At 37.7% G+C, this 25,064-nt stretch overlaps 1 protein-coding gene across 3 annotated transcripts in view; it reads right to left on the bottom strand.

Annotated features, from left to right (window-relative positions):
• VAV3 (vav guanine nucleotide exchange factor 3) overlaps positions 1 to 25,064 on the bottom strand; it is a 373,454-nt gene that overhangs the window by 167,692 nt on the left and 180,698 nt on the right. For all 3 annotated transcript variants that reach the window (XM_047724317.1, XM_047724316.1, XM_047724318.1), the window contains exons 6-15: positions 24,821 to 24,913; positions 22,108 to 22,176; positions 19,837 to 19,940; positions 18,258 to 18,357; positions 13,198 to 13,293; positions 8,534 to 8,602; positions 6,339 to 6,425; positions 2,583 to 2,668; positions 964 to 1,096; positions 464 to 573 (exon numbers count right to left, since the gene is read on the bottom strand). In XM_047724317.1, the coding sequence (XP_047580273.1) occupies positions 464 to 573; positions 964 to 1,096; positions 2,583 to 2,668; positions 6,339 to 6,425; positions 8,534 to 8,602; positions 13,198 to 13,293; positions 18,258 to 18,357; positions 19,837 to 19,940; positions 22,108 to 22,176; positions 24,821 to 24,913 (947 nt within the window). The remainder of the gene's footprint in view (positions 1 to 463; positions 574 to 963; positions 1,097 to 2,582; positions 2,669 to 6,338; positions 6,426 to 8,533; positions 8,603 to 13,197; positions 13,294 to 18,257; positions 18,358 to 19,836; positions 19,941 to 22,107; positions 22,177 to 24,820; positions 24,914 to 25,064) is intronic.

Here is a 25,064-nt window from a genome sequence, read left to right as displayed (position 1 = left end):
TCTAGGACGCAAACAATAAATGAGTGAAAAAAAAATCAAATGAGGGGAAGAAATGAATTTTTCTATGAAAAATAAAATATGTGCAAGTATGAATGTGTGTGTGTGCGACCACTTCTACTTTAAAGATCTATATAAAATACGGTCAGTATATCAAAAGTTTATCATTAGAATTGTTAAAATTTTCACAGGCTGCAGAAAGCTAAAGAATTAAAATATGCCCATGAGAAGAAAGTCAAACAAAATGTTAGAGTGCCCCCTTTCTTTTTCTTGAAGAAATTCGTCAAAGCCTCTCGTAGGAGACCAAAGTTATCAAGCCCACCAGCCAAGCAGCCATCATGCTCAAAGTGTTTCCACAGTCTCCATATACATGCTACAAGGGCTGGAGTACATTCATTGACAGTTTATTACTTGTAAGAGATTTTTAAGCAGTAGAAAAAACACTTTTAAAGGTAGAAATACTCACAAAGCCATTTCAAACTGTTCCAGCCATTTTTTCTTTAAATCTTTTGTTTTGCAATAAAATTCTAATCCATTTTGTCCTTGGGTATGGATGAGGTAGAAGCCATAAGACCACTGTTGAAAGTAATATTCCTCAGGTTAATATGTATCATTCAGTGATAACATCCTTCTTCTAAATTCACTAAAACACCACCACAGACATCCGAAAACCGCTCATAACATTATCAGCATACAAACTGTGACCAATCAGACTTTAATAGTCAGCTTTATCTCTGTAACAGTTCTTATGCCAAATGCATTTTACTTGACCATTAAGGCTTTAGAGATGATCACTGTCAGTTGTGGCACTGTCCAATTATGTCTCACAGAGCCCTGCTCCTCATCAATCTCCAGAAAGAAAAATCACCTGCACTGATAAGCCCTCTCATATTAATGCATTAGTATCCTCTCCTTGAATGGTCAAAGTTATGAGTAAATTATGGTAATTAATTTTCAAAGATTCACCTTTTTATTTTCTTTATCAGTTGTAGGATTGTTGGCTATTTTGTACTGCTGAAGATCTATTATTTCCTTCATTTCATAGTTATCGCCTTTCCTTTTACATACAATCACTGCCAAATCAAATAAGAAGATATGCCTGAGAGAATGAGAGAGAGAGAGAAAGATTTAAAATGGTTTGGAAGAATGTACATTAACTTTTCCTTGGTAAAATTTAATTAAACCAACCAAACATTGTTTCTTTGAGTTAAAGACCAAGGCAGTGTTGCATATGGAAAAGAATGAACTGTACATACCCTGGCACTATCCTTGATGGGATGAATGGTCTCACTTTACCTTAGTTTAATTTTAAAAATATACAAAATTATAGTAAGAATATATACATTCAGAGTTGCTCAGGAACAACTGAGATAAACCACAAAGTGTCCAGGAGCAATTTTTTTTTTCCCATTTAAAAACTAGACGTTTACAGAATACTAATGACAAGAGTAGTGAACTTCTGATATTTTGAGGAGTGGACCAGAATGTGTAGGGAGGTGTCCGTCCCTTTCACAAAGATGACTCACTTAATTTAAATCCTCAGGACCACATGCTGAGGTATCATTTTCATCTTCATTTTACTGGGGAGGAAACAGGATTAGAGAAGTTAAATAATTTGCTCAAGGTCGCACAGCTAGTGAAGGGCAGAGCAAGGTTCACACCAGATCTGACTGTGGAACCCGCACTTTCACCCTCTATGTTGCTCCTCATGATTTCATGGACCACCGGAAACACAAACCAAGCGGCATATGAGCAAAATGCAAACTAGAAAAATTATGGTTATGTTTTTGTGTTGATGTTTCTCTTAATTTTTAATGACAATGTAATTGGGGGAGAAAAAACAAACTTGTAATCCTATCACCCCATATCAATATTTTCATCTTTTAGAAAATTCTCAGGAAGTAACATGTATACATTTTAAAATAATGATAATGAAAACGATACATTGACATAGCTCTAATACCTGCATCACTTTCAAAGACTATTTTCCTGGAGAGGCTGAAAAAGGATAGGTCTCCTTGGAGCTACCTGTAGCACCTGGGTATCAAGTTGGAAGCAAGAGCCGACACTGCCCCCTGCTGGCTGACTTTCTTATTCCAAAAGTTCCAGAAACGGCCGTTTTAACCAACCAAACAAGTTTAGCAACCCTATGTATATAATTTGGGATACCAGACCAAGCTCACTAACCTGAACTTCCCTCAAGAAAATATCATCAAATAGTCCCCACTTAGACCAACTTCTTAGAGCACTTCGTATTTTTAGTTGTTTTCAAATGTATACCAAAAAAAGAAATTAAACAATTTTGTTGTCTATTACTGTAGCTCTACTCTCATTTCAGTGTGTCCCTTTGAACCTTAGCTAAAGTGATATTTGTCATATCCCTCTTAAGAACTTAGATAAATCAAGAGATACCAAAACACAGGTCTTTTCCTCTAAACATATCTATGAGAAAATTGTAGAAAAACCATAGGTTGGTCTGTCCCCTTGTTTTTCTTCCTCTGCTTCCCTTCGTCCTAGAATTGTTTTCTCAATCTTCTGATACTAACCACTTACTCTGAAAATAAGTATTGCTCCTCTTTTCTCACCTTTCTTGTTTCGTGTGCTTGTCTAGAGTAGTTATTCGAATTTCACCATCTCCCTGAGGTCGTCCAAAAAGCAAAACTGGTTGGTTCTAAAATATAAAATTCATATGTCTCAGCTTTTTGTAATCATGTAAAAGCAAATAAATATTAGCGAGGATATTTTCTAGGAACAGCTACCTTATCACACTACAAGTTTTATCATTTTACATTTTTAGCACACTTAGTCTAAAACGCTCAGGTCTACATGGTTCACTTTCAAAAACCGTCTGTCCTTGGGCCAAGGAGGTATACGGAAGACATTAATTAATTTTACTTATAACTTAATAGGGAAGTTAGCTACCAAAAGCAAGAATTAACTGGGAGAATTCAAATCACAACAAAGTTATAGCAACTAATACTTACTGAGCACCCATTGTATGCCAGACACGGTAGTAGATACAGGGCAAAGTTTTCCCCTGCCCAGTGGGGGGAAAATATTCACAGAAGTATATAATTAGAAGAAAGAGTACAGGAAACATGCATTGCCAGGGGCTTCATTTGTTCTAGGAAGCCAAGGATAGCTTCCTTGACCTAAGATCTCAAGAACAAAAAGTATGACTTAATGATTAAACATAATGAACCAATTCCCCAGAGGCAGACAATAAAAAAAGTAAGTATTTATGAAAACCTACTGTACAAGGTGCTAAGGAGAAAAGGAACTGACTGAAAATTATCACTAACATCTGGGAGATTATATTCTAATAGAGGAAGCAGATATATAATTAATTGTGCTGCAAGAAAGTATAAAAATAGATATTCCCTAACAAAGTCCCCATGATGTATTTTGCAGAAAATAGAAAACTCCATCATAAAATTCATGTGGAATCTAAAGGGACTCTTAATAGGCAAAACAATCTTGAAAAAGAACAAAGTTGCGGTCTTAGTCTTCTGATTTCAAACCTTACTACAAAACTATGGTAATCAAAATAGGGTGGCACTTGCATAAAGATAGACTTCTAGGCCAATGAAACAGAATACCTGGAAATAGGCCGTCATATATATCTGGTCAAAGGATTTTTGAAAACAGTACCAAGATCATTCAATGAATATTGAACAGGTTTTTTCAACAAAAGATTCTGGGGACACTGGATATACACAGGCAGAAGAATGAAGTTGGATCCTTACCTTAAACAGTATACCACACTGATCAAAAAACCAAATATATAAAACTCTTAGATGAAAACACAGGGGGTAAGTTTTATGACATTAGATTTTGCAATGATTTCTTAGATATGCCACTATACTATACCACTAGTGGAAAGCACTATCCACAAAAGGCCAATAAATTGAAATTCATCAAAACGGAACGTTTTATGCAAAGGATAAAATCAACAGAGTGAAAAGGCAACCTACAGAATGGCAGAAAATACTTGCAAACAAAATGTGTGACAAAAATGGATATCCAGAATATATAAAGAACTCTTATAACTCAACAAAAACAAAAAATAAGCAAACCTGACTCAAAAATAGGCAAAGGACTTGAATAGACATTTCTCTAGAAAGATATATAAATGGCCAAAAAGCATATGAAAAGATACTCAATATCCCTAATCATTAGGGAAATACAAAGTCAAAACCATAATAAGATGCTACTTTGTACCCATTTGGATGAATATTATTTTTTTTAAAAGAAAAAAGAAGAAAAGGAAAGAACAAGTGTTGGCAAGGATGTGGAGATACTGGAATTCCTGTGCATTGCTAGTGGGAATGTAAAATGGGGCAGTCACTGTAGAAAACGGTATGGCTAGCCCTCGAAAAATTAAACCTAGAATTACCATATAATCCAGCAATTCCACTTCTGGGTATATATCCAAAAGAAGTGAAAGCAGGGACTTGAGCATATATTTGCACACCAGTGTTCACAGCAGCATCATTCACAATAGTCAAAGAGGGAAGAAATCCAAGTGTCCATAGACAGCTGAATGGATAACCAAAATGTGGGGTATAAGCAATGCTGTATTTTAAAGCCTCAAAAAGGAAATTCTTTAAAAAACAAAATGGAATTCTGATACATGCTACAACAAGGATGATCACTGAAGACATTATGCTAAATAAAGTATGCCAGTTACAGAAGGACAAATAATACATGATTCCACCTGCATGAGGTACCTACAGTAGTCAAATTCACAAAGACAGAAAGTAAAATGGTGGTTGCCAGGGGGCTGGGAGGAGGGGAGAACAGAGTTAGTATTTAATGGGTACAGGGCTTCAGTTTCACAAGATGAAGAGAGTTCTAGAGATGGACAGTGGTGATGGCTTCCCAACAACATGAATATATTTAACATCACAAAATTGTACATTCAGAAATGGTAAATATCATATATATTACACACACACACACACACACACACACACACACACACACACTGCTAAACAGCTATCCAGGCAATATGCTATGGAATTACAAAGAGAAAGTAATAATGGGAGATTAGGGAAAGAATTATTTTAGTTGGATCTTGAAAGAATTTGATAGGAAATAATGGGAAGATATCCTAGGGTTTGACTCCATTATCATCAAAGGCGGAATGATAAAAATGTACGGCAAATTAGAGACCTTACAACACAGCAGGAGAGCTGCAAAGCAAAGTATGTGGGCAGGTACTGGCTGGATGAGTTCAGGAAAGTAGTTTAAGCCCAGATCACTGAGAGCTTTAAATACCCCGCTAAGGAATGTTGCCTGAATCCTGAAGGCAACGGCAATACTGACAAGGTTGGGAAAGAGACAGAATCGAGAAGTCCACCATCTGGAAGTGCAACAATGTGAAGGAATGGCTGGAGGCTTCTGTGACGGGAGAGGTGGCAGATGAGGTCCTGAAAGGGGGACATGACTATACATGTGAAAAGATGTTTCAGAGAAAGCAGCAATAAAATTGCTCCACCAAGAGAAGAGTCTTTCCTTCATAGGCGTATCTCTATTTTCAAGGCCCATAGCTCCATCCAGGCCTCCACCAGCTCTTTCTTGAAACTAGTCCTCCCACTCACCACTCTCCCAACTCAGAGCCCCTCACTCACCCAAACACTCTTGCCTTTCAACCTCTCGAACACTCCAGGTTCCGGCCCATCTCTGGCCATTTGCTATGGCTTCTGTCTGGAATCCTCTCCCCCCGATCTCTGCACAACTGGTTTCTTCTTATGCCTCAGGTTCAAGAGGCAAATGACTCAGAAGGACTTTTTCTCACCATCTCATCTAAATGAGGCCTCTCCTTAGTATCCTCTGTTGCCTCACCCTGTTCACAGCATGGATCTCAGTAGAGCATTTTTAAACGTCTTTTTACTGCCTCCTCAGCCATGAGACCCTGCTGTTCATAGTTATAGCCCTGGCCCCAAGGAAAACGTCTGGCACACAGTAGTCACCCAGTAAATATATAAAATGAATATATTAACAGGAATCAGCCATGAATATGTGTGGGGTAAAGGAAAGAAAAGAAAAAGAAAAAAAAAAAAACAAACCCAAAACTCCAATGTTTGAACTTGTACAGCCAAGGGAAGATGCATAGTGTGATTAAAGAGGGAGGGACAAGCAAAGGCAGAAAGTCCTTAGACAATGACACACGTTTCACAGGTGCCATGAGATAGCTATGTGGGTGTTGCCAAACAAAAACCAGAAAAAACCCACAACAGCAGAAACTTCAAGGTAAACTATCTTTTCTTCAAAAACAACTTGTAGAATGTCCTCTGATTTGTGAGTTAGGGAAGCTGGATAGCAGGATAATTACATACCAGATTTTCTATAGAGAGCTGAAACTGTTTAATTTCACGAAGGGTCTCATTATCTCTTTTCACTTCATTCACATATTGTGCCAAGTCCTAAAGAATAAAGAGAAGGGTATAAAAGGAAGTCAAGATAAGACTGGAGAAGAGAGGAAAACTGTTTGAAAGAAAACACACCATTAATTTCATTAGCGGTAAAAGTAATCACCATAACTTTTCAAAGACAATAAAACGAACATCCAATCAATCAAAGTTCCTACTGAAAAGCAGGTTTTGAAGCGTCTGCAGTACAGCTGGGAAGACGAAGGCGTTGTCATTCACCTCACCTCTGAGAAGAGCAGGGATAAAAAACAAAAACAAACAAAATCTGCCACCATGCAGAACAACAAAAGGAAACTAGGTCAGGAGAATGCAAATTCCAGACATGTTAATAAGTGACCTTGAGAGAATCACATTCTTACACAGGTTAGAATAAGGTCAATAGTGCAGTAATGAAGGATTAGCAGGGAGAAAAAAGTAACTAAAAGTAAGACAGTGAGTCCAGTCCAGCAGGACTGTTTCCTGCAACCAGTTGGTGTCTTAGTTCCTGGAGAGCTTTCAGTCTAGCCGCCAGTTCAGTTTTAAAGAGTTAACGAAGGAGAAGCAAAGAGGATGAGAAAAACCTCAGAGCACTGAAATGAATTAAAAGTGAACAAACAGTGCGGGACACGTTTCTCCACGTGCCTTCTTCACCTACTTTAAAAATGTCTTTTTCTCATATTTGAGGAAACATTAGCTAATCTTTCCATACTGTAAGTAGCTATTTTTATTATATGTGCTCTAGATTTTCCTGTTTTCTGGGTGTTCTTTTTTCTCTACCCTCTTAAATTCATCTGCAACAGTAGGAACAGACCTCGGACAAAAAAGCAGTTCCTAACTTTGTTCTAAATGAAAGTCTGACTTTTCATAGGATGTATCTATAAAGGATTTCTTTAAAAATTGGAAACTTGGTATGACTTTGGAAAAGAATAACAAATAATTGTGTGATGGTTCCTGACAGGCTCCTGAAATCAGCTGAAGAGCAGAGCCCTCACAGACCCCGGCAGAGGGACGCAGAGAAGCCATTAGCATCGTTCTGATAGAGTCACATCGCCATTTTGTCTTGAAAACAAATATTGGCTTACGTTTTAAGTTAGGAGCAAATATTTCTTTCAAAGTCAACATGCAGCACAATGTAGAAATTGGAGTGTTACAGACTGCCCAGTGTGTTTAAAAGTCTGCCTTTATCTACTTGTAGCTCTTGATTTTCAGATTTACCTAGAAATAGAGACCCCAACTGAAATCCACCTGTGCTGATGTACAACATCCATGAAGGTCAACCTGGCAGAGAGCCTCACTTGAGGAAGGTAAGTCACGCCAGTGTTCTGAAGTCACCAGCTGACCTGCTGCTTGCACAAGCCAACAGGATTCTATTAGTAACCGCAAAAAGAATGTGAAATAAAACCATTATATTAAATCATTCCTGGTGGTTATAAAAGTTGTCATACTTTCATAAAAAACAAAAGTTATTTTAATACACCTCTTGGTTTTATGTATCTTTGTCTAACAACTAAATCCATGCAAGCATATCTATTTCAGTTAAAAATATCCAGTTCTCAGGGCACCTGGGTGGCTCAGTGGGTTAAGCCTCTGCCTTTGGCTCAGGTCATGATCTCAGGGTCCTGGAATCTAGCCCCGTGTAAGGCTCCCTGCTCAGCAGGAAGCCTGCTTTTCCCTCTCCTTCTGTTGCTTCCCCTGCTTGTGGTCTCTCTTCTCTCTCTCAAATAAATAAAATTAAAAAATATATATATCCAATTTTCTGGGGTGCCTGGATAACTCAGTCAGCTAAGTGTCCAACTCTTGATTTTGGCTCCAGTCATGATCTCAGGTGAGATCGAGCCCCTCATCAGGCTGCATCGGGCTCTGGGCTCAGCTCAGGACTCTGCTTGAAGATTCTCTCCCTCTGCCCCTCCCTCGACTCACGTACACTCTCTCCCTTTAAAATTAATTAATTAATTAATTAATCTTTAATAAGTACCTATCTCTCCCCACCAAATACAAAACTATACAAATACTTATATATTAAAATATATCAGCATATTATGCATATGTATTAGCAGTTTGTATTCTATTGTTTTTAAGCAGGAATAAAAAATACAAAGAAGTTAATGATACATTTGCCTTACCTTCATTGCATCAAGAGCCAGTTTCAGATTTGCCTTCTCAGTAGGATCAGTGGTATGCTTGACCAATTCCTATTTGGAAGATACAATTCAGTATTACTTTCATCAATTAAAACCAAAATATAAGAAAGAAAACATTTTAAGAAATAAGCCATTTTTATCACTATTTGCACCATAATATAATAAATGTGATGCAACTTAACTAGGTTCTATTTCCATAAAAAATCTCAAACTATAAGAAGACCAGCTAGACACCAAAAGCATATAAGACAATGGTTATAAACATTTTCCATTCAAAGATGAACCTGAATTCTATCCCCCGTCATTACACTGACATCCTTCCCAAATGTCATGAAAGATCTCCTCATTGTCAACTGATTCTGATGACTACTCCTCTCTTCTAGCTTCAGGAACATTAGGATCTTTTGTTTGTTGCTATTATTGTTGGTGGTGATTAATCCATCCTAAATTTCTGCCAATTCACCCATCTCTCATACTTTCTTCTTTATCTGTACCTTTGAAATTTGCCATTCCCTAGATTTTCACCTTGGTCTTCTGTTATTCTTACTGTACATACTCTACAAATTCTATCACAATCATCTCTATAACATCAATGCTCACCTAATAAGACAATCCCTCTCAAGGAAATGTGCTCAAACCCAGAACGCACGCCCGAGTCCCAGAATCTTCTGTCCGGCTAAACAGTTCTACCTGGGTATCTCACAAGCCCATCCAACCCAACAATTCCAAACTTAAGGTACCTTCATCCACAACCCTGCTCTGGTTCCTGTTTATGTTTTATTGAATGAGGACACCCCCACCAATGGAATCACCTAAGCCAAAATCTAAAAAGTGTCCCAGGTGCTCCTCTCCCACACTATCTTCTAGCGATACTGACTTTGATCTTACCCCTGGGAACCATCCTCACTGCCAATACATTGGTTCAAGTCCTTACTCTTTTTCACATGGGTTATCCTAAATTTGCTTCTGACTTGTAGCCTCTCTGGACTACAATCTATTCATTCTACTGACATAAGAGCTAGGTTTCTAATATATAAACTGGATCCTGTCCCTATCCTATTTAGACGTCTGTGATGCCCACAAAAGCTTCAGGTCATCAACCATACCTCTTAGACACTTCGTGGTCTGAATTCTGCAAACCTCTTTCAATTTTCTTTCCACTCCATCCAAACAACCTATATTCTATCCACATTAAATTAACTGCAATTCTCAAAATATGTTCTCATGTCTGATCCCATTAGGCATGCTGTTTGCTCTCCTTAGAAAGCCCTTCCTCTCTGATGCCTCTATTGAACTCCTACTGTTCCCTTCACAACCAATTCAAGAATTACTTCTCAATGAAGCTTTCTATGACAGAGGCCTCCAGAAACCCCCAGCCTCCCCAGGCACAATTAACTAGGCCTTTATTTGTACTCCCTCCGTGCTTTTTGTATACCTATCACATTGTATGGCACCCGGAAGCTTACATTTCATTTTCCCTATCTAAACAGTGAGCTTTATCAGTCTGGGAAGGCAAGAGCTGTTCTATATCATGAATGCCTAACACTATGTGTTGAACAGGGGAGACACTCAAAAATTTTTGCTGAATTTAGTATCAGTAGTGTTTCTAGTTATAAAGAGGATTTACAGCCATCAGATTTGTTAAGTATAAAAAACTTGTCCACGTAATATTCTCTTACTTCTATTTTCAATTTTATTCTCAGTTTCAAATACTCTACTCTCAAATACTCTAATTTTATAAATCTGTGATTTCAAACCATAAAGTATTTCAAAAATTATTTCCCCACTAAAGTATACCAGTAAGTAGGAAATGTTCAAATTCATACCACATTAATGTAACGAATGCCTAAACATTAGACAAATTCTACTCCATACTATCAAGATAGAAAAACATTTCTAGAATTTTTAATCTATATGTTACCCCAAATAAAAATTTCCCTATTTTAAAAAATCATAAAACTAAATATTTTGTTATTACTACTTTTTATTATGTTAGTCACCATATAGTCCATCATGAGTTTTTGATATAGTGTTCTAAGACTCATTGTTTACATATAACACCAGTGCTCCATGCAATATGTGCCCTCCTTAATACCCACCCCCGGGCCAATCCATCCCACCAACCCCCCTCCCGTCTAAAACCCTCAGGTTGTTTCTTGGAGTCCACAGTTTTTCATGGTTTGTCTCCCCCTCCGATTTCCACCCCTTTAATTTTTCCCTTCCTTCTCCTAATGTCCTCCATGCTATTCCTTATGTTCCACAAGTATGTGAAACTATATGATAATTGACTTTCTCTGTTTGACTTATTTTACTCAGCATGATCTCCTCCAGTCCCATCCATGTTGATGCAAAAGTTGGGCATTCACCCTTTCTGATGGCTGAGTAATATTCCGTTGTATATATGGACCACATCTCCTTTATCTATCGTCCACTGAAGGGCATCTCGGCTCTTTCCACAGTTTGGCTATTGTGTACAATGCTAATACCTCTATTTTTAACTTTTTGAGGAACCTCCACACTGTTTTCCAAAGTGGCTGCACCAACTTGCATTCTCACCAACAGTGTAAAAGGGTTCCCCTTTCTCCACAACCTCTCCAACATTTGTTGTTTCTTGCCTTGTTAATTTTGGCCATTCTAACTGTGTAAGGTGGTATCTCAGTGTGGTTTTGATATGAATATCCCTGATAGCTAATGATGATAAACATTTTCTCAGGTGTCTGTTAGCCATCATTGGTGAAGTGTCTGTTCATGTCTTCCACCCACTTTTTGACTTGATTTGTCTTTTGTGTGTTGTTTAGGAGTTCTTTATAGATGTTGGATATCAGCCCTTTGTCTGTAGTGTCATTTGCAAATATCTTCTCCCATTCCGTGGGTTGCCTCTTCGTTTTGTTGACTGTTTCCTTTGCTGTGCAGAAGCTTTTTATCTTGATGAAGTCCTAAAAGTTCATTTTTGCTTGTGTTTCCTTTGCCTTTGGAGACGTGTCTTGAAAGAAGCTGCTGTGGCCCAGGTCAAAGAGGTGACTGCCTATGTTCCCGTCTAGGATTTTGATGGATTCCTGTCTCACATTGAGGTCTTTCATCCATTTTGAGTTCATCTTTGTGTATTTTTCAAAGTGCTGGAAGAAATGGTCCTAAAATTTGTATGGAACTGGAAAAGACCCAAAAAGCCAAGGAAATGTTGAAAAAGAAAAACAAAGCTGGGGGGCATCACGTTGCCTGATTTCAAAGTCTATTACAAAGCTGTGATCAGTAAGATAGCATGGTACTGGCACAAAAACAGATACATAGAGCAATGGAACAGAATAGAGAGCCAGGATATGGACCCTCGACTCTATGGTCAAATAATCTTTGACAAAGCAGGAGAAAATATCCAATGGGAAAAAGACAGTCTCTTCAATAAATGGTGCTGGGAAAATTGGACAGCTATATACAGAAGAATGGAACTTGACCATTCTCTTACACCATACACAAAACTAAACATTCTTTTGAAATTTAAAATATAAAACAATCCAAGAGGGATTAAGGAAAAAAGCCTGCTAATTGCAAAAAAGTATAGTCATATTTTAAACTTATAAAAGTCTCTCTAGAACTTTATAAATGACCAAAACATGTTTCTTGAAAACTGCACCTTTTAACATCTTCAATTGATATTTGACTATTCCAACGTTATAAAATAAATTACTATCTTATTTTGGACATGTTTTTAGTTTCATGATGTCTCAGAGACTGATTGCTTAAATCCTCATTATTTTTTCATAAAATCCAATTTGATTAAGTTGCTCTGAGTTTAGGTCTCATAAATGTTTTAATGCATTTTTAAGAAATAATCAGGGTTTGAATTTTTCTGATTTCTCAGTAGAACAAAAATAGAGATGACTAATAATTTTGCAACTACAGTTCAAGGAATTTAATATACGAGATGTATAAAAGTGCAGCAGACTCAAAATTATATTTCACATACAGGTAGTAGATCTTTTTAAAATGACATTTCACAAGCATCAGCAGAGTTGACAGACTAATACTGTAAGACATTTCCTTGGAGCAGAACTAATGAGCCTCCTGGTACAGCTATCAAATTAAATTTATAAGACTCTCCACCCTCATTAGAGGACTAACTGTGGAAACCATAAGCTTTGTGGTTATAACAAGAATCACTTCAAAATAAATGTAGTCTTATAATAATTCATTACAGCAGAAAGCAACACGGAATGTGACAGAATTCTTTTTTAGTTTATGGTTATAAGGCAAAAAGTCCTAAACACTTAACCTGCCAAAAATCAGGGGTAATGCAGCACTGAGAGTCTAGTAAATGATTCCTGCTAACCAAAGAAGACCTGGTTAAAGGGATCTTTTTGTTTTGCCTTGTTTTGTTATTGTTGTTGTTGTTGTTGTTCGTTTGTTTTTTTGGAGTCAGTTCTATTGGAAGGACACAAAAAGTGACTTTGGAAAGATACAGAATCATCTTTGCTAAAAGAAAAATTTTCCAGCTGTTCTGTTATTTCCCACTCAGATATACTAACCACTGAAAAATCACAAGGGGATACAGTCCAAACATAGAGTATACGGAGCATAATTGATACTTCATGAATACTCTGTTAAATGAATAAATGAACAAATAACCAAACTGACAGTTTTAAGTTACATACCTGGAGGAGAAGGTGATACTTTAAAACACGTTGCATAGGAACCACAAGCAAATCTCGAAGAGTAAATTTTCCATTATTTGCTCTTTTGGAACATTCCTAATGAAATGTTTTTAAAAACTTCTTAAAAAACTTTGTTAATTTTATCAAAGGAAGTCATAAAGCAAGCATTAAAAGATGCAGAGGCCATAAACAAAACTCTTATTATATAATAAATATCTTGTTATTTTCCTCCTCAATAATCCTTTCTGAAAAATAATAAGTATCTAATTAAAATCCAAAAAGACAAATAAACCTTGTACCATTTCAACTCTAAAACAATTCATTAAGCAGAACTATTTTTTGCATGAAAATTATTTTCTCTAATGGCTCTCTGGGGTCTTCTTCTACTCACCCTTACAGCTCCACCTTCTACTAATCACCCCTAGCCGGCCTCTGGGCCGGGAATCGGGAACAAGTCCCTACTCATCCAACTGGTCATGTGCCTTCTGCATGGGCCTGCCATTTGTTCATTCTGTTCTCCCCAACCACCATGCATTTGGTCCAGTTTCCAACAAGATTCTTCATCCTCTTCAAGAACTATACATCTAGGCCTTTTGTGATAATCCCGATCAAAATTGTGTTCTCCCTGTGTGCCTTGTGGGCATTTTAACTGTTGCTGTATACAGTGTCTTCCCCAGTGTATCTTTTACAGCTTTAAGAATCTAGTTCTTGCTTAATAAGCATTTGTGAAACTGAATGAAATGGAAAGACTGACTCTAAATATTTGCTAAAGTATAAAACTTATGGGATTCAAAGTTTCAAAAGCCTAATTTTTTTTTTAAATCCCACACTCTCTTTTCTTAAAAGTTTATCTCAAAATAGTGTTGTCTTGTGTCCATTCTTTTGCCATTAATTATGACTTTGAAGAAAGTACTCTGAAATATCAAAGCATGAATTCAAATCACAAGGCTTGGCTGTGTAACCTTGAACAAGTTGCTTTTCTGATTTTACTGTTTCTCACATATTTGTGATGAGATTTTTTTTTTTTAAGATTTTATTTCTTTGACAGGGACAGATCACAAGTAGGCAGAGAGGCAGGCAGAGAGAGAGGAGGAAGCAGGCTCCCTGCCGAGCAGAGAGCCCTATGCAGGGCTTGATCCCAGGACCCTGAGATCATGACCTGAGCCGAAGGCAGAGGCTTTAACCCACTGAGCCACCCAGACGTCCCTGTGATGTAATTTTTACTTTATTTTAAATATTTTTTTTTATTTATTTGACAGAGTCACAGCGAGAAAGTGAACATAGGCAGGAGGAGTGGAAGAGGTAGGAGACAGGCTCCCTGTTGAGCAGGGAGTACTACGTGATGTGGGGCTCATCCCCAGGACCCTGGGATCCTGACCTGAGTTGAAGGCAGACATTTAATGACTCAGCCACCCAGGGGCCCCTGTGATCTAGTTTTAAAAAACAACAAATTTCCATAAAATTATTATTATTAGGGAGAAACTAAGTCCAAAATCCTCAGACAATTGCACATCCCAGACCAAGGAATTTTCTAGTTCATAGAAAGAGTTGCATTCAAGAAAATACTGCTTTATTCATGGGTTTGTTTCCACTTTGCCCACATTTAGCTTTTCTGGCACATGGAAGGATATATTGTCAGGAGCTATAAAGTAAACACCATTAGCTCTAATGACCATAGTAACTTAATTAGTATTGGACTATAGGTCTTAACCAAGAACTGGGGACTCATCTGGACATGTTAGCTCATGTCTTGTCAATTGCTGCAGTTCACTGAGAAGAATACCTAAGTCAACTGATTTCTTGCTTTTATAGATTGCGGAGAGTTCTGGATCATGGGTCTCAAATTGGAGGTTAAACTGTTAAGATTATTATAATGAATGAGTCTCATCTCCCTAGTTGCATTTTAAGTTCCTTGGAATTGAGGTTATATCTTAATATATACGTGTGTGTGTATGTGTGTGTGTGTGTGTGTGTGATCTTAACATAGTGTTAGGGAGAGAAATGTTATACTTAAAAATTCACTTTGTTATGTTATACAAGTCAGTTTAAAACTGTTGGGGAAATAATTAGTTCCTTGAAGTTCTAAGTCACAGGCTCAGGAAGTAAAAAACAACAACAACAAACATTGCTGGCATTTCCTACAAGTGGGGTCTGAGTCTGAGGAGTGAAATGCTTATTAGTATTGAAAGTAAATAAAGGGTAGAAGTCACATGCTTATTAGCTAAACTTCAACTCTAACTGAGAAGACAATAAAGGAATAGGGATGCGTTAGCTTATAGGATAAGACAAAGAGACTCTGTTACCCTTTGCTGTAGGTTATCTTGGTTCCAAAGTAGAAAAGAAGACAAAAATCACCAGGAACAAAAGTAACCACAAAACTGAAGACCTGGGTTGCCTGGGTGGCTCAGTCGGTTAAGTGCCCAACTCTTGATTTCAGCTCAGGTCATGATCTCAGGGTTCTAGAGCCCACTTAAGATTCTCTCATTCCCACTCCTTCCACTTCTTCCCCCACTCATCCACACACTTGCTCAAAAAAACACAAAAAATATTGAAGACATGCAGGAGGCAGAAACACATGGAGAATAGGGTAGCTTTCCCTTTGTCATGTCAGGACAGTCCCAGCAAAGAGTATCTACTGAGGTGTCACAGTGAGTGTCTGATAAATACTTGCAAATCAGGACCCTGGTCAGAAGTATTGACTTTTCAGACAAAAAAGGAGACCCAGCAGCCCCTTGCCCTGAGCCTTCCAAACTCAGCTGGAGGTTCTCTCTTTCCCTCAGACAGAGAGTGATCTATCATACAAACTATGTTGCCAGAGCAGGTCAGAGGCAGGGCTTTGACAGTGACTCTGAAGGAAGAAAGAGGAACATCCAAACAATGCTGAGTATAATGGAAGTTTGAATGACAACTTGTAGACTCCCATCCTGAGCCAGAGTTTTATACCTTTGGTTAAAACAAAAAAACAAAAAACAAAAACAAAAACAAAACAAAACAAAACTGTTCTATGGGGCACCTAGGTGGCTCAGTCTGTTAAGCATCTGCCTTTGGCTCAGGTCATGGTCCCAGGGTCCTGGGATGGAGCCCTACATCATCAGGCTTCTTGCTCAGCAGGGAGCCTGTTTCTCCCTCCCCTCCCTGCTTTGCTCAATTTCTCTCTCAAATAAAAACAAATTAATTAAAAAATTAAAAATTAAAAAAAACTGCTCAACTAGTTAAGAACTAGTTGTGTAAGTCAAAGTTTTATCTTAGCATCATATTTTAATTTGAGTCAAGGTGGCTTATAGCTCTATGCTTCTGAGGCTCTGTTCTCCCAAGAGCAGAGGGAACCCTTTACACTAAGAGGGTATCGGGTTATTATTCAGCGGTGATTCAAGTCACCAGAACACATAAAATCTGCATCATCAGAGGATTACAAGAAGTCAGGGGATAAGATCCATGATAGAGAGTTAGTATGGTTACTCGAGAGCCTGTTGACGTGTAAACTTTCTAAACAATAGTTCCCCATTGTGGGAGTTATGAAACCATACCAAATATGCTAAAACAATCAAAGTTCTATTTTGAAAATCATGTGCCTCTTTTTTCCCTTTCATCACCTGACCTCATTGCTAAATAGAAGAAAGACAGCAAAGGGGACACCAGAGAGTCAACTAAGCCAAACACAGCCATTTAAGAGTTGATGATGTACCTCCACCCAACATTTAAGAAAATCCAAACATGGGTGCCTGGGTGGCTCAGTGGGTTAAGCCTCTGCCTTCAGCTCAGGCTATGATCCCAGGGTCCTGGGATTGAGCCCCACATCAGGCTCTCTGCTCAGCAGGGAGCCTGCTTTCCCCTCTCTCTCTCTGCCTGCCTCTCTGCCTACTTGTGATCTCTCTCTCTATGTCAAATAAATAAATAAAATCTTAAAGAAAAAAAAAAGAAAATTCAAACATATGGAAAACATAATTGGGATGACAATTCATATAACATATAAATAATCTTTTGCAAAAGTTCTTTGAAAGTACAAATTCTTCCTGTGGAAAAAAAATGATATATAAGAAAAACACAAACACTTAACAAAATCTCCAGATTTATTTTCCATTGCTACCATGTGCTCTGTTTATTCTGACCTACTCTCCATTTCTCAAAATTTCCCAACCCATCTGGTCAGAATGCTCTCCTTAGAACCTCACCTGTCAAGACTCACCCCATTCTTTGGTGACCTAACTCCAATATTACCTCTCCAGAGAAATTTCCCACATTCTACCCATACTGAAGTGATCAGTCTTACTCATGGAACCCAATTACTGGTTGTCACACAACAACTTAATCTTACTTATGTCTGTCTCATTTTCTCTCTTATAGGCAATATTCATGCCCTTTTTAACACACCTGATCCTAAATGTCTTGTATTTCTAATAACCATTTTTAATCTACATGTACATTATCTCCCATATATCTTACTTTTCTTGTACCTCCTACCTCGGTGACCATAGGCAAATGACTCATAATCTCTCTGAACCTTAGCATTCTCATCCATAAGGGAAGAAAATTAATTGCACGTATCTCACAGAGTCATAAGGACCTAATGAGATAATGTATGTAAAACAGAGCCATAAGTTGTACATTTTACTAGTTATATTATTACTATCACATTATTTTACAGAGCTAGCTATGAAAATATTTTATAAACTTGACATGAAATTATATTTAGAATACATGGGGAGATTTATTATTGCACTGATCTCAAAAGGAATACATCTGTTTTTGTTCTTTTTCTTTTTGGGGTACGGTTGACAATGTTTCCTTAGTTTCAGGTGTACAACTTAGTGATTTGACAAGTTTCTACACGATGCTGTGTTCACTACAAGCACAGCTGCCATCTGTCTCCTTACATCACTCTTACAGTATCACTGACTGCATTCCTTACGCTGTGCCTTGTATTTCCATGACTTATTTATTCCATAACTAGAAGGCTGTACCTCCCTTTCCCCTTCACCCATTGTGCCCATCTGCCATCTCCCTCCCCTTGCTTTGAGGTTTCTCTTACTTTATTTCATAAACAAAAAATAAACAGGTACCTCTAATTTCAGTTTTACATCTTCTTTTGTCTTAGAAATATTGTCTAAACTAGAGATGGCCAACTCCACTCCACTGCAGTACTGCCCATAGATAACCAGCCTGAAAGGGAAAAAGAAGAGAGATTTGCAGGGGGGAAAAGCCAGAATAAAGTAGAAGGGGAAGAGACAGAATTCTCAAGTATTTACAGCCACAGTTGGAGAGAATCAGAGCAAATCTCACCTGTTCTGTGTTTCTAACTACCTACGTGATCCAGGGCAAACCACTTGTCATCTCTCCAAACCTCTGCTTTCTCATTTCTCTTAAACACATATCACACGTACGGTAGCAGAATAAGGGTCACTCATATTTTACTATTAAAAGGGTATTATTTATTTCTAAATTTGAATGTGATTAATTCCACATACATTTTTTATCAGGTAGATTTTACAAACTGGCTTAACGACTCTGAACTTGGAGTACACATGAATGTTACAAAAACAAAATTAAAAATTTCTGTTTATGTTCCTATTAAAGATCAACTTTTTACTATTTATGCACGCTCAGAAATAGTTTTACTTTATACTACAATTTTATTTAATCACCACTCATGTCTCCACTCATTAATAAACCTCCTGCTCTTTCCTGCTTTTTAATTAAGGAAAACATACCATCTGAAAATTGAGAACGAATGAGAGGCTTAAATGGTGTGGGATGGAAGAGAATTTGTACCGCATGGAGTGCGAGGCCTCGTGAGGATGGGGAACTGTGGAGTAATATAGATATTTTACAAAAAGGTTGGGTAATTTATTGTTTCTTTTAATTCTCCATTGGGGACAAAAAAAAACACTAATGAGCTCATGTTTATCCAACTGTTGTTGATGCAAAGCAATTCATTAGCCACTTCTTAGCACTAGGAACTACAAGTGCTTCATTTAAAAAGAGAGAATGACATTTTAAGTGAAATTTCTTGGTACTTCAACTCACATGAGTTCAGAAGACTTTTTTTTTTTTCCCCAAACTTAGAAAGGGTAAGTGCCTTAAAGAGAGAATTATAAAATATGAGAGTGGGAAAAATCACAGGCACCAGCTAATCTACCCCTAACATTTACAGATGGAGAAAAGGAGGCTCGGGGAATTAAAATGACTTCCTAAAAACTACAGAACTCCGGGGTAAACTGATAAAGAACCTGAACCTTCTGACTTACAGTACGAAACTATGGATCCTTGTTTTTGTTTTTTTTCCTTTTTCTTGATACATATATAGAACTCAAACTACTTCGCTGAGATTAACTGTCCCATGTTCTAATTATTACCCAGGCATTATCTTTTTATTTTAATTTTTAATTTTTTTTATTTTTTATAAATATATAATGTATTTTTATCCCCAGGGGTACAGGTCTGTGAATCACCAGGTTTACACACTTCACAGCACTCACCATAGCACATACCCTTCACAATGTCCATAACCCCATACCCAGGCATTATTTTAATGGACAGTGGTAATAGCTATTTACGAGCAATCTTAATACTAACCCTCACTATAATCAAAAACTGATACATACATACATGCATACACAACATTTAAAAGTTAAAAGTTACCTTTCCTTGTAGTTAATAAAAACTTGATACAAGTTCTGGTCATTTTTATTTACAATGGAATCATGAATCTCTTGCATTAGGTTCCGATGAACTTTTACAAGTTCCTTAGGAAAGAAAAAAAACCAAAAAGCACGTCAAAGGAAATTATAAATCAGGACCAAAAAAACACCCAAAAACCAAAACAAAAACAAAAACCTCACTCAAACTGAAAATCCATATCAGTGCTAGACTTGTTATTCAAGGATATGCTGAATGCCTTCAATATAGAAACCTGCCACCACAGATAAAGAGAGGAGGAAGTGAAAGAGGGAAAGGGAGGAGAGAAAGGGGAGAAGTGGGGGGAGAGGAGAAAGAAGAGGAGAGAAGGGAAGGGAAGACGAGGGAAGACAAGGGCAAGACTGACAGGCCAAGTACAGAGAAAACAGTAGTTTCAGATCAGACATGAATCTTCAGTGTCCTGTGGGGGGGAAAAATTATCTCACTACTTATTAAAGGGTAATTTATTCCTTGTATAAAAATATGTACACTCATTTTCATTATAATCACTTTAATTTTTTAAATAAAACTATCCAAGTACTTAATGTTTTATTGACGGAATAAAGTAATGATTCACATCCTTAGGACATAAAAATGTTGATTTGCACTTTGGTCAATTAGTGGTGTCCCGGTGCTAAGCTAACAATAATCACACTAAATTACTTGAAACCAGACAACTAATGGCATAAATAAAGAGCAGATAAATTGTACTAGGCAGTTTGCTAGAGCAACTCAGAAGTCAGGATTTCACTTTTTTCCTAATAAGCAAGTAATTTTCAGTCAGGCAGTAAATACACATCACAGCCAGGAAATGAAATTCTAATCAAGGTGCCATTTCTCCCATTATCCCTCCCCTGTACCTTGGGGCACACACTGACTTCACCACAAGCTCTTTTCTTAGCAGGGTGGGAAGGAAACAGGAATATGTTGGCCCTGTCCATTTTCTGGAGAGCACGCTGAAGCCATAAGATTAAGGACTGTAAATGTGCCCTGTGTTCCAGTGACAGTGGTAAGGTGGGTCAAGATCCTCATCTTCCTAGAATGTGCGGTTTGCTTTATGCTAAATATTCACCTGTTGTTGTGACATCTTTCTTCCTGCTATGCTATGAATCAGTGAGAGTGTCTTCATCTGGCCAAAATCAGGGACAAGGACAATGGTCGCTAACTGACAGATGCCCATCAACACTGAACATAACAGAACCAAAAGAGTAGGGAACTTTTAGGTATAACAAGCAAGCTTGTGCACAAAAGCTTATATAGTATATCCACGAGCTATCTCTTAGAACCCAAGCCAGTTTGAGAGGTTTAAGAACTTGAATCTTGCCTAGTATGCCCTTGCTTGACACAGCATTTGGTTTGTTTCAATGCTTCTAGGTAACTATCCTTTAAGATTATAAGATAATTCTAACGGGGTCTGAAATTCGAAATGCTTACATAAATGTGGAAAAAAGCTCCTCACCTCGAACCACTAAAATGAATTCTTACATCATAAGGACGTGGTGTATTTCAGAGACGGGAGTTAAGGTTAGTACAGCTAGAAGTGGAAGAAGAAAGCACCACAGAGCAGAGTGATGCCCTCAGGACAGTGTCTATAGGACAGGCTTGAAGGGTTGGAGTAGCAAGAGAGCAAGGAGTGAGGCATAAGGAGGATCCCACAGGACAGACAGAAGGTGGCACCAGGGATTCCTTGACTCAGACCACCTCTTCCTGACAAGCAGTTAAGGATAATACATGAATCTTATCCATGTGTGTTCGGCTTGCATCTCAACTGACTTTGGTTGAAGATATGACATATCCTTTATTTCTGGAAAATAAGGATATAAGAACTCAGGAAGCAAAAAATAGAGTTAAAATTCCTAAAGTATACAGGAAAATATTTAAATAGGAATCTGGAACCCAACAAGAGACAGGGATTTTATAGAATTTATAACACAATTATAAGTTATAAGTTATATAATTTATACATATTATACATATTATAATGTATATGTAATTTATATACATTATTATATATAATTTATATATAATATATAATGTATATAGATGTGTATATGATTCATATGTTATAATGTTATATATGTAATGTATATATGTGTGCATATATATAATTCATATATTATAATGTATGTATAATTTATATATGTTATAGTGCACATTTATATATTATATATAATTTATAATTTATATATTATGTATAATTTATAATACAACTTTAGCTAGCATCTTTGTACTTACAGGAATGTTGATGAATACTGAATCAAATTCTGCTGCTGTCAGAAATCTTCTTAGTGGTGCCATGAAATACTACAAAGATAGAACAGAGAAGTAATAATTAAGCACAACTTATCCTAACAGTTTTTCATCAAAAAATAATATTTATTCAAAGTCAATTGTTTATCCAATAATGAATACCAAGAAAAAAGCAGAAACTCTTAAAGATTTTATTCTTGAATAGAGATATAAAGACATAATACGGTTAACACATTTAAAGTATAGACTAAAAGGTTTCAGCAATAAATACTTCTGAAAGTAAGAAAAAAAGAACACTAGCACACTATTGGCTCAGTTGGCAAAAAAAAAAAAAAAAAAGCAACATCTTAGAAATACAGGGGTGATACAAAATATCCCTCAAATGCCTTGTAAAGATTCTAGATCACTGGGGTGCCTGGGTGGTTCAGTGGGTTAAAGCCTCTGCCTTTGGCTCAGGTCATGATCCCCAAGGTCCTGGGATCGAGCCCCACATCGGGCTCTCTGCTCAGCGGGGAGCCTGCTTCCCTCCCCCCACTCCACCTGCCTCTCTGCCTACTTGTGATCTATCAAATAAATAAATAAAATCTTTAAAAAAAAATTCTAGATCACTGAGATTATGTACTTGTGCAATTTATGGCTCATTCTCTTCGTTCTTTGAGGATTTTAGTTCTTGGCCTGCCATATTGCTTTCCATTACCACTCCAATGTCCATTTCTGGCAATCTCAGTACATGTGCAGCTGATCCTTCCAATAGCCTGGCCTTTCAATTCCTTGACTTCCAGTAATCTTGTGTTCCATTCTAGCTCAGCTCCCTACTTTGGCGGTCACATCCCAAAACCTTCTCATCATCAACAATTGCAAGGCTCTATAGTATTATTTTCAAACAATCAACTCTCTGACCACTACGCCCTACCTTGATAGCTCATTCCTCCAAGGAATTCTTCAACACCACTGGATCTGCCAATCCACTAAACGTCCTGTGTCTCTCATGTCTTCACTTCCCTTCCTACCCAGTTTACACTCCATAAACCATCATCAGAATCACTTCCTTGCATAGAACTGTTCCCTCCAGGGGCGCCTGGCTCAGTGGGTTAAAGCCTATGCCTTCAGCCCAGGTCATGATCCCAGGGTCCTGGGATTGAGCCCCACATCGGGATCTCCACTTGGTGGGGAGCCTGCTTCCCTTCCCATCTCTCTCTGCCTGCCTCTCTGCCTACTTGTGATCTCTGTCTGTCAAATAAATAAATAAAATGTTTTAAAAAAATTAAAAAAAAAAAAAAAAAGAACTGTTCCCTCCACTATCCTCTTCCACTGTGCTTTTCTGGAAGAAGAAAACTCTGGTTAAATCTAGCTTGCTATATATGTTGAGCATGTACCTAAGAAGGTAAACATGAACAGATTGATGGTCTAATTTTCAACTGAGCCTGTGGTACTGCATAACCCCACTACATTTCCCTGGTCAATTGACTCCAACACCCCTCCCAAACAACTCTTCCACACCTTCAGTGCTTTTTCTAACTGTCCAAAACTTTCTCCTCGTTCTCATTTTCCTGACCTCTAAATGTGGATGTTGCCAGGGGTGGCCTCAAACCTCTCCTCTACCAACATTCATTCCCTAGGTGAAGTCATTCAGCACCATGACTTTATAGATTCCATTGCATCATAGTAACAGTCTAATGTATTTGTCAGTTCAACTTTTCCCCTTAATACCAGCCTCATATATCTAACTCCCTCAGCACAGCCCTTTGGAGGCTGAGAGGTATTACAAATTTAGTATGTCCTAACAGACTTTTGATTCCCAAACCTGTCCTCCCCATATCGGTGACAGTCTTTACCACTCAGGCAGTTGTTCATGCTATAAACCGCGCATTCCTGATTGCTCTCTTTCTCTGACATCCTACACCTAATTCATCACCAAATCCAGTTGGCTCTACTTGCAAAATTTATTCAAAATCTGACCATTCCTCACCAGCTCTACAAATACTATCATGTTCTGTCAATAGCCTTCTAACTTTTCTCCCAAAATGTCAGCATGAGCTGTGAAAAACTTACATTAGATCATGTCCCTTCTTCTTCTCACACACTCCAGCTTCGAGCTGGCGTTCTCTATGCCCTCTATAGGGTGCCACAGCTCACCAGCTCTCCACGTTCACTGCTTCCCTTCCCTCATGCTGCATCAGCCACCTTCTTGAAACATGTGGAACACAGTCTCCACTGAGGGCCTTTCTTCCAGGAACTGTCCTCTCTAGGATGTTGGCACAGCTTGCTCCCTCAACTCCCTCAGCTATCTGCTTCAATGTGATCCTACCACAGACCTTCCATTATCACTTGACATAAAATAAAATCAGCCCACCCCCATTACTCTCTGTCCTCTCCTCCTGACTGATTTTTTCTTCAGAGAATTTATCACCACCTGACACACTTATTTGCTTAAAGTATAAACCTTCCCATGGGAGAGAGAGTATCACGAGAACCAGTTTTGTTGTGTTTCCTGCTATATCCTTGGCCTCTAACACTGTGCCATTCCAATACTAAGAAATCAGTAGCTAGTTGTGGAATGAATAAATCTGCTTTGAGATCTTTAAATCCAAAGTTCTACTGAAACGTAGAGAACACACACACAGTAGACACAGTGAGTCTTCTATATTAACTATAAAGTGTAGTACTTGGGCATCAAAAATAATATCTGACAACTTACTTTTTCTATTGACTCCAATGTTTCTGTGTATTTTTCTTCTGTCTGCTTAATTTCTGCTAGGCAGCAACTTCGTACATCATTTTCTGGACATTTCTGCAATTAGAATTACCAAAAATTATTTAATCAAACATATGTCTTAATCTTTCTGGCACTCTATAGAAAGTGCTCAGAATCACTGACTTTCTTAGGCTTTCCATTCTAATAAAAGACATAACTGAAAGATCATTTATTGCATTTATGAAGT

This window comes from Lutra lutra, chromosome 4 (assembly GCF_902655055.1).
Source record: "Lutra lutra chromosome 4, mLutLut1.2, whole genome shotgun sequence".
Classification (NCBI taxonomy): domain Eukaryota; kingdom Metazoa; phylum Chordata; class Mammalia; order Carnivora; family Mustelidae; genus Lutra; species Lutra lutra.
Note: the sequence above shows the minus strand (reverse complement) of the source record. Positions and strands in the feature narration are given on the sequence as shown.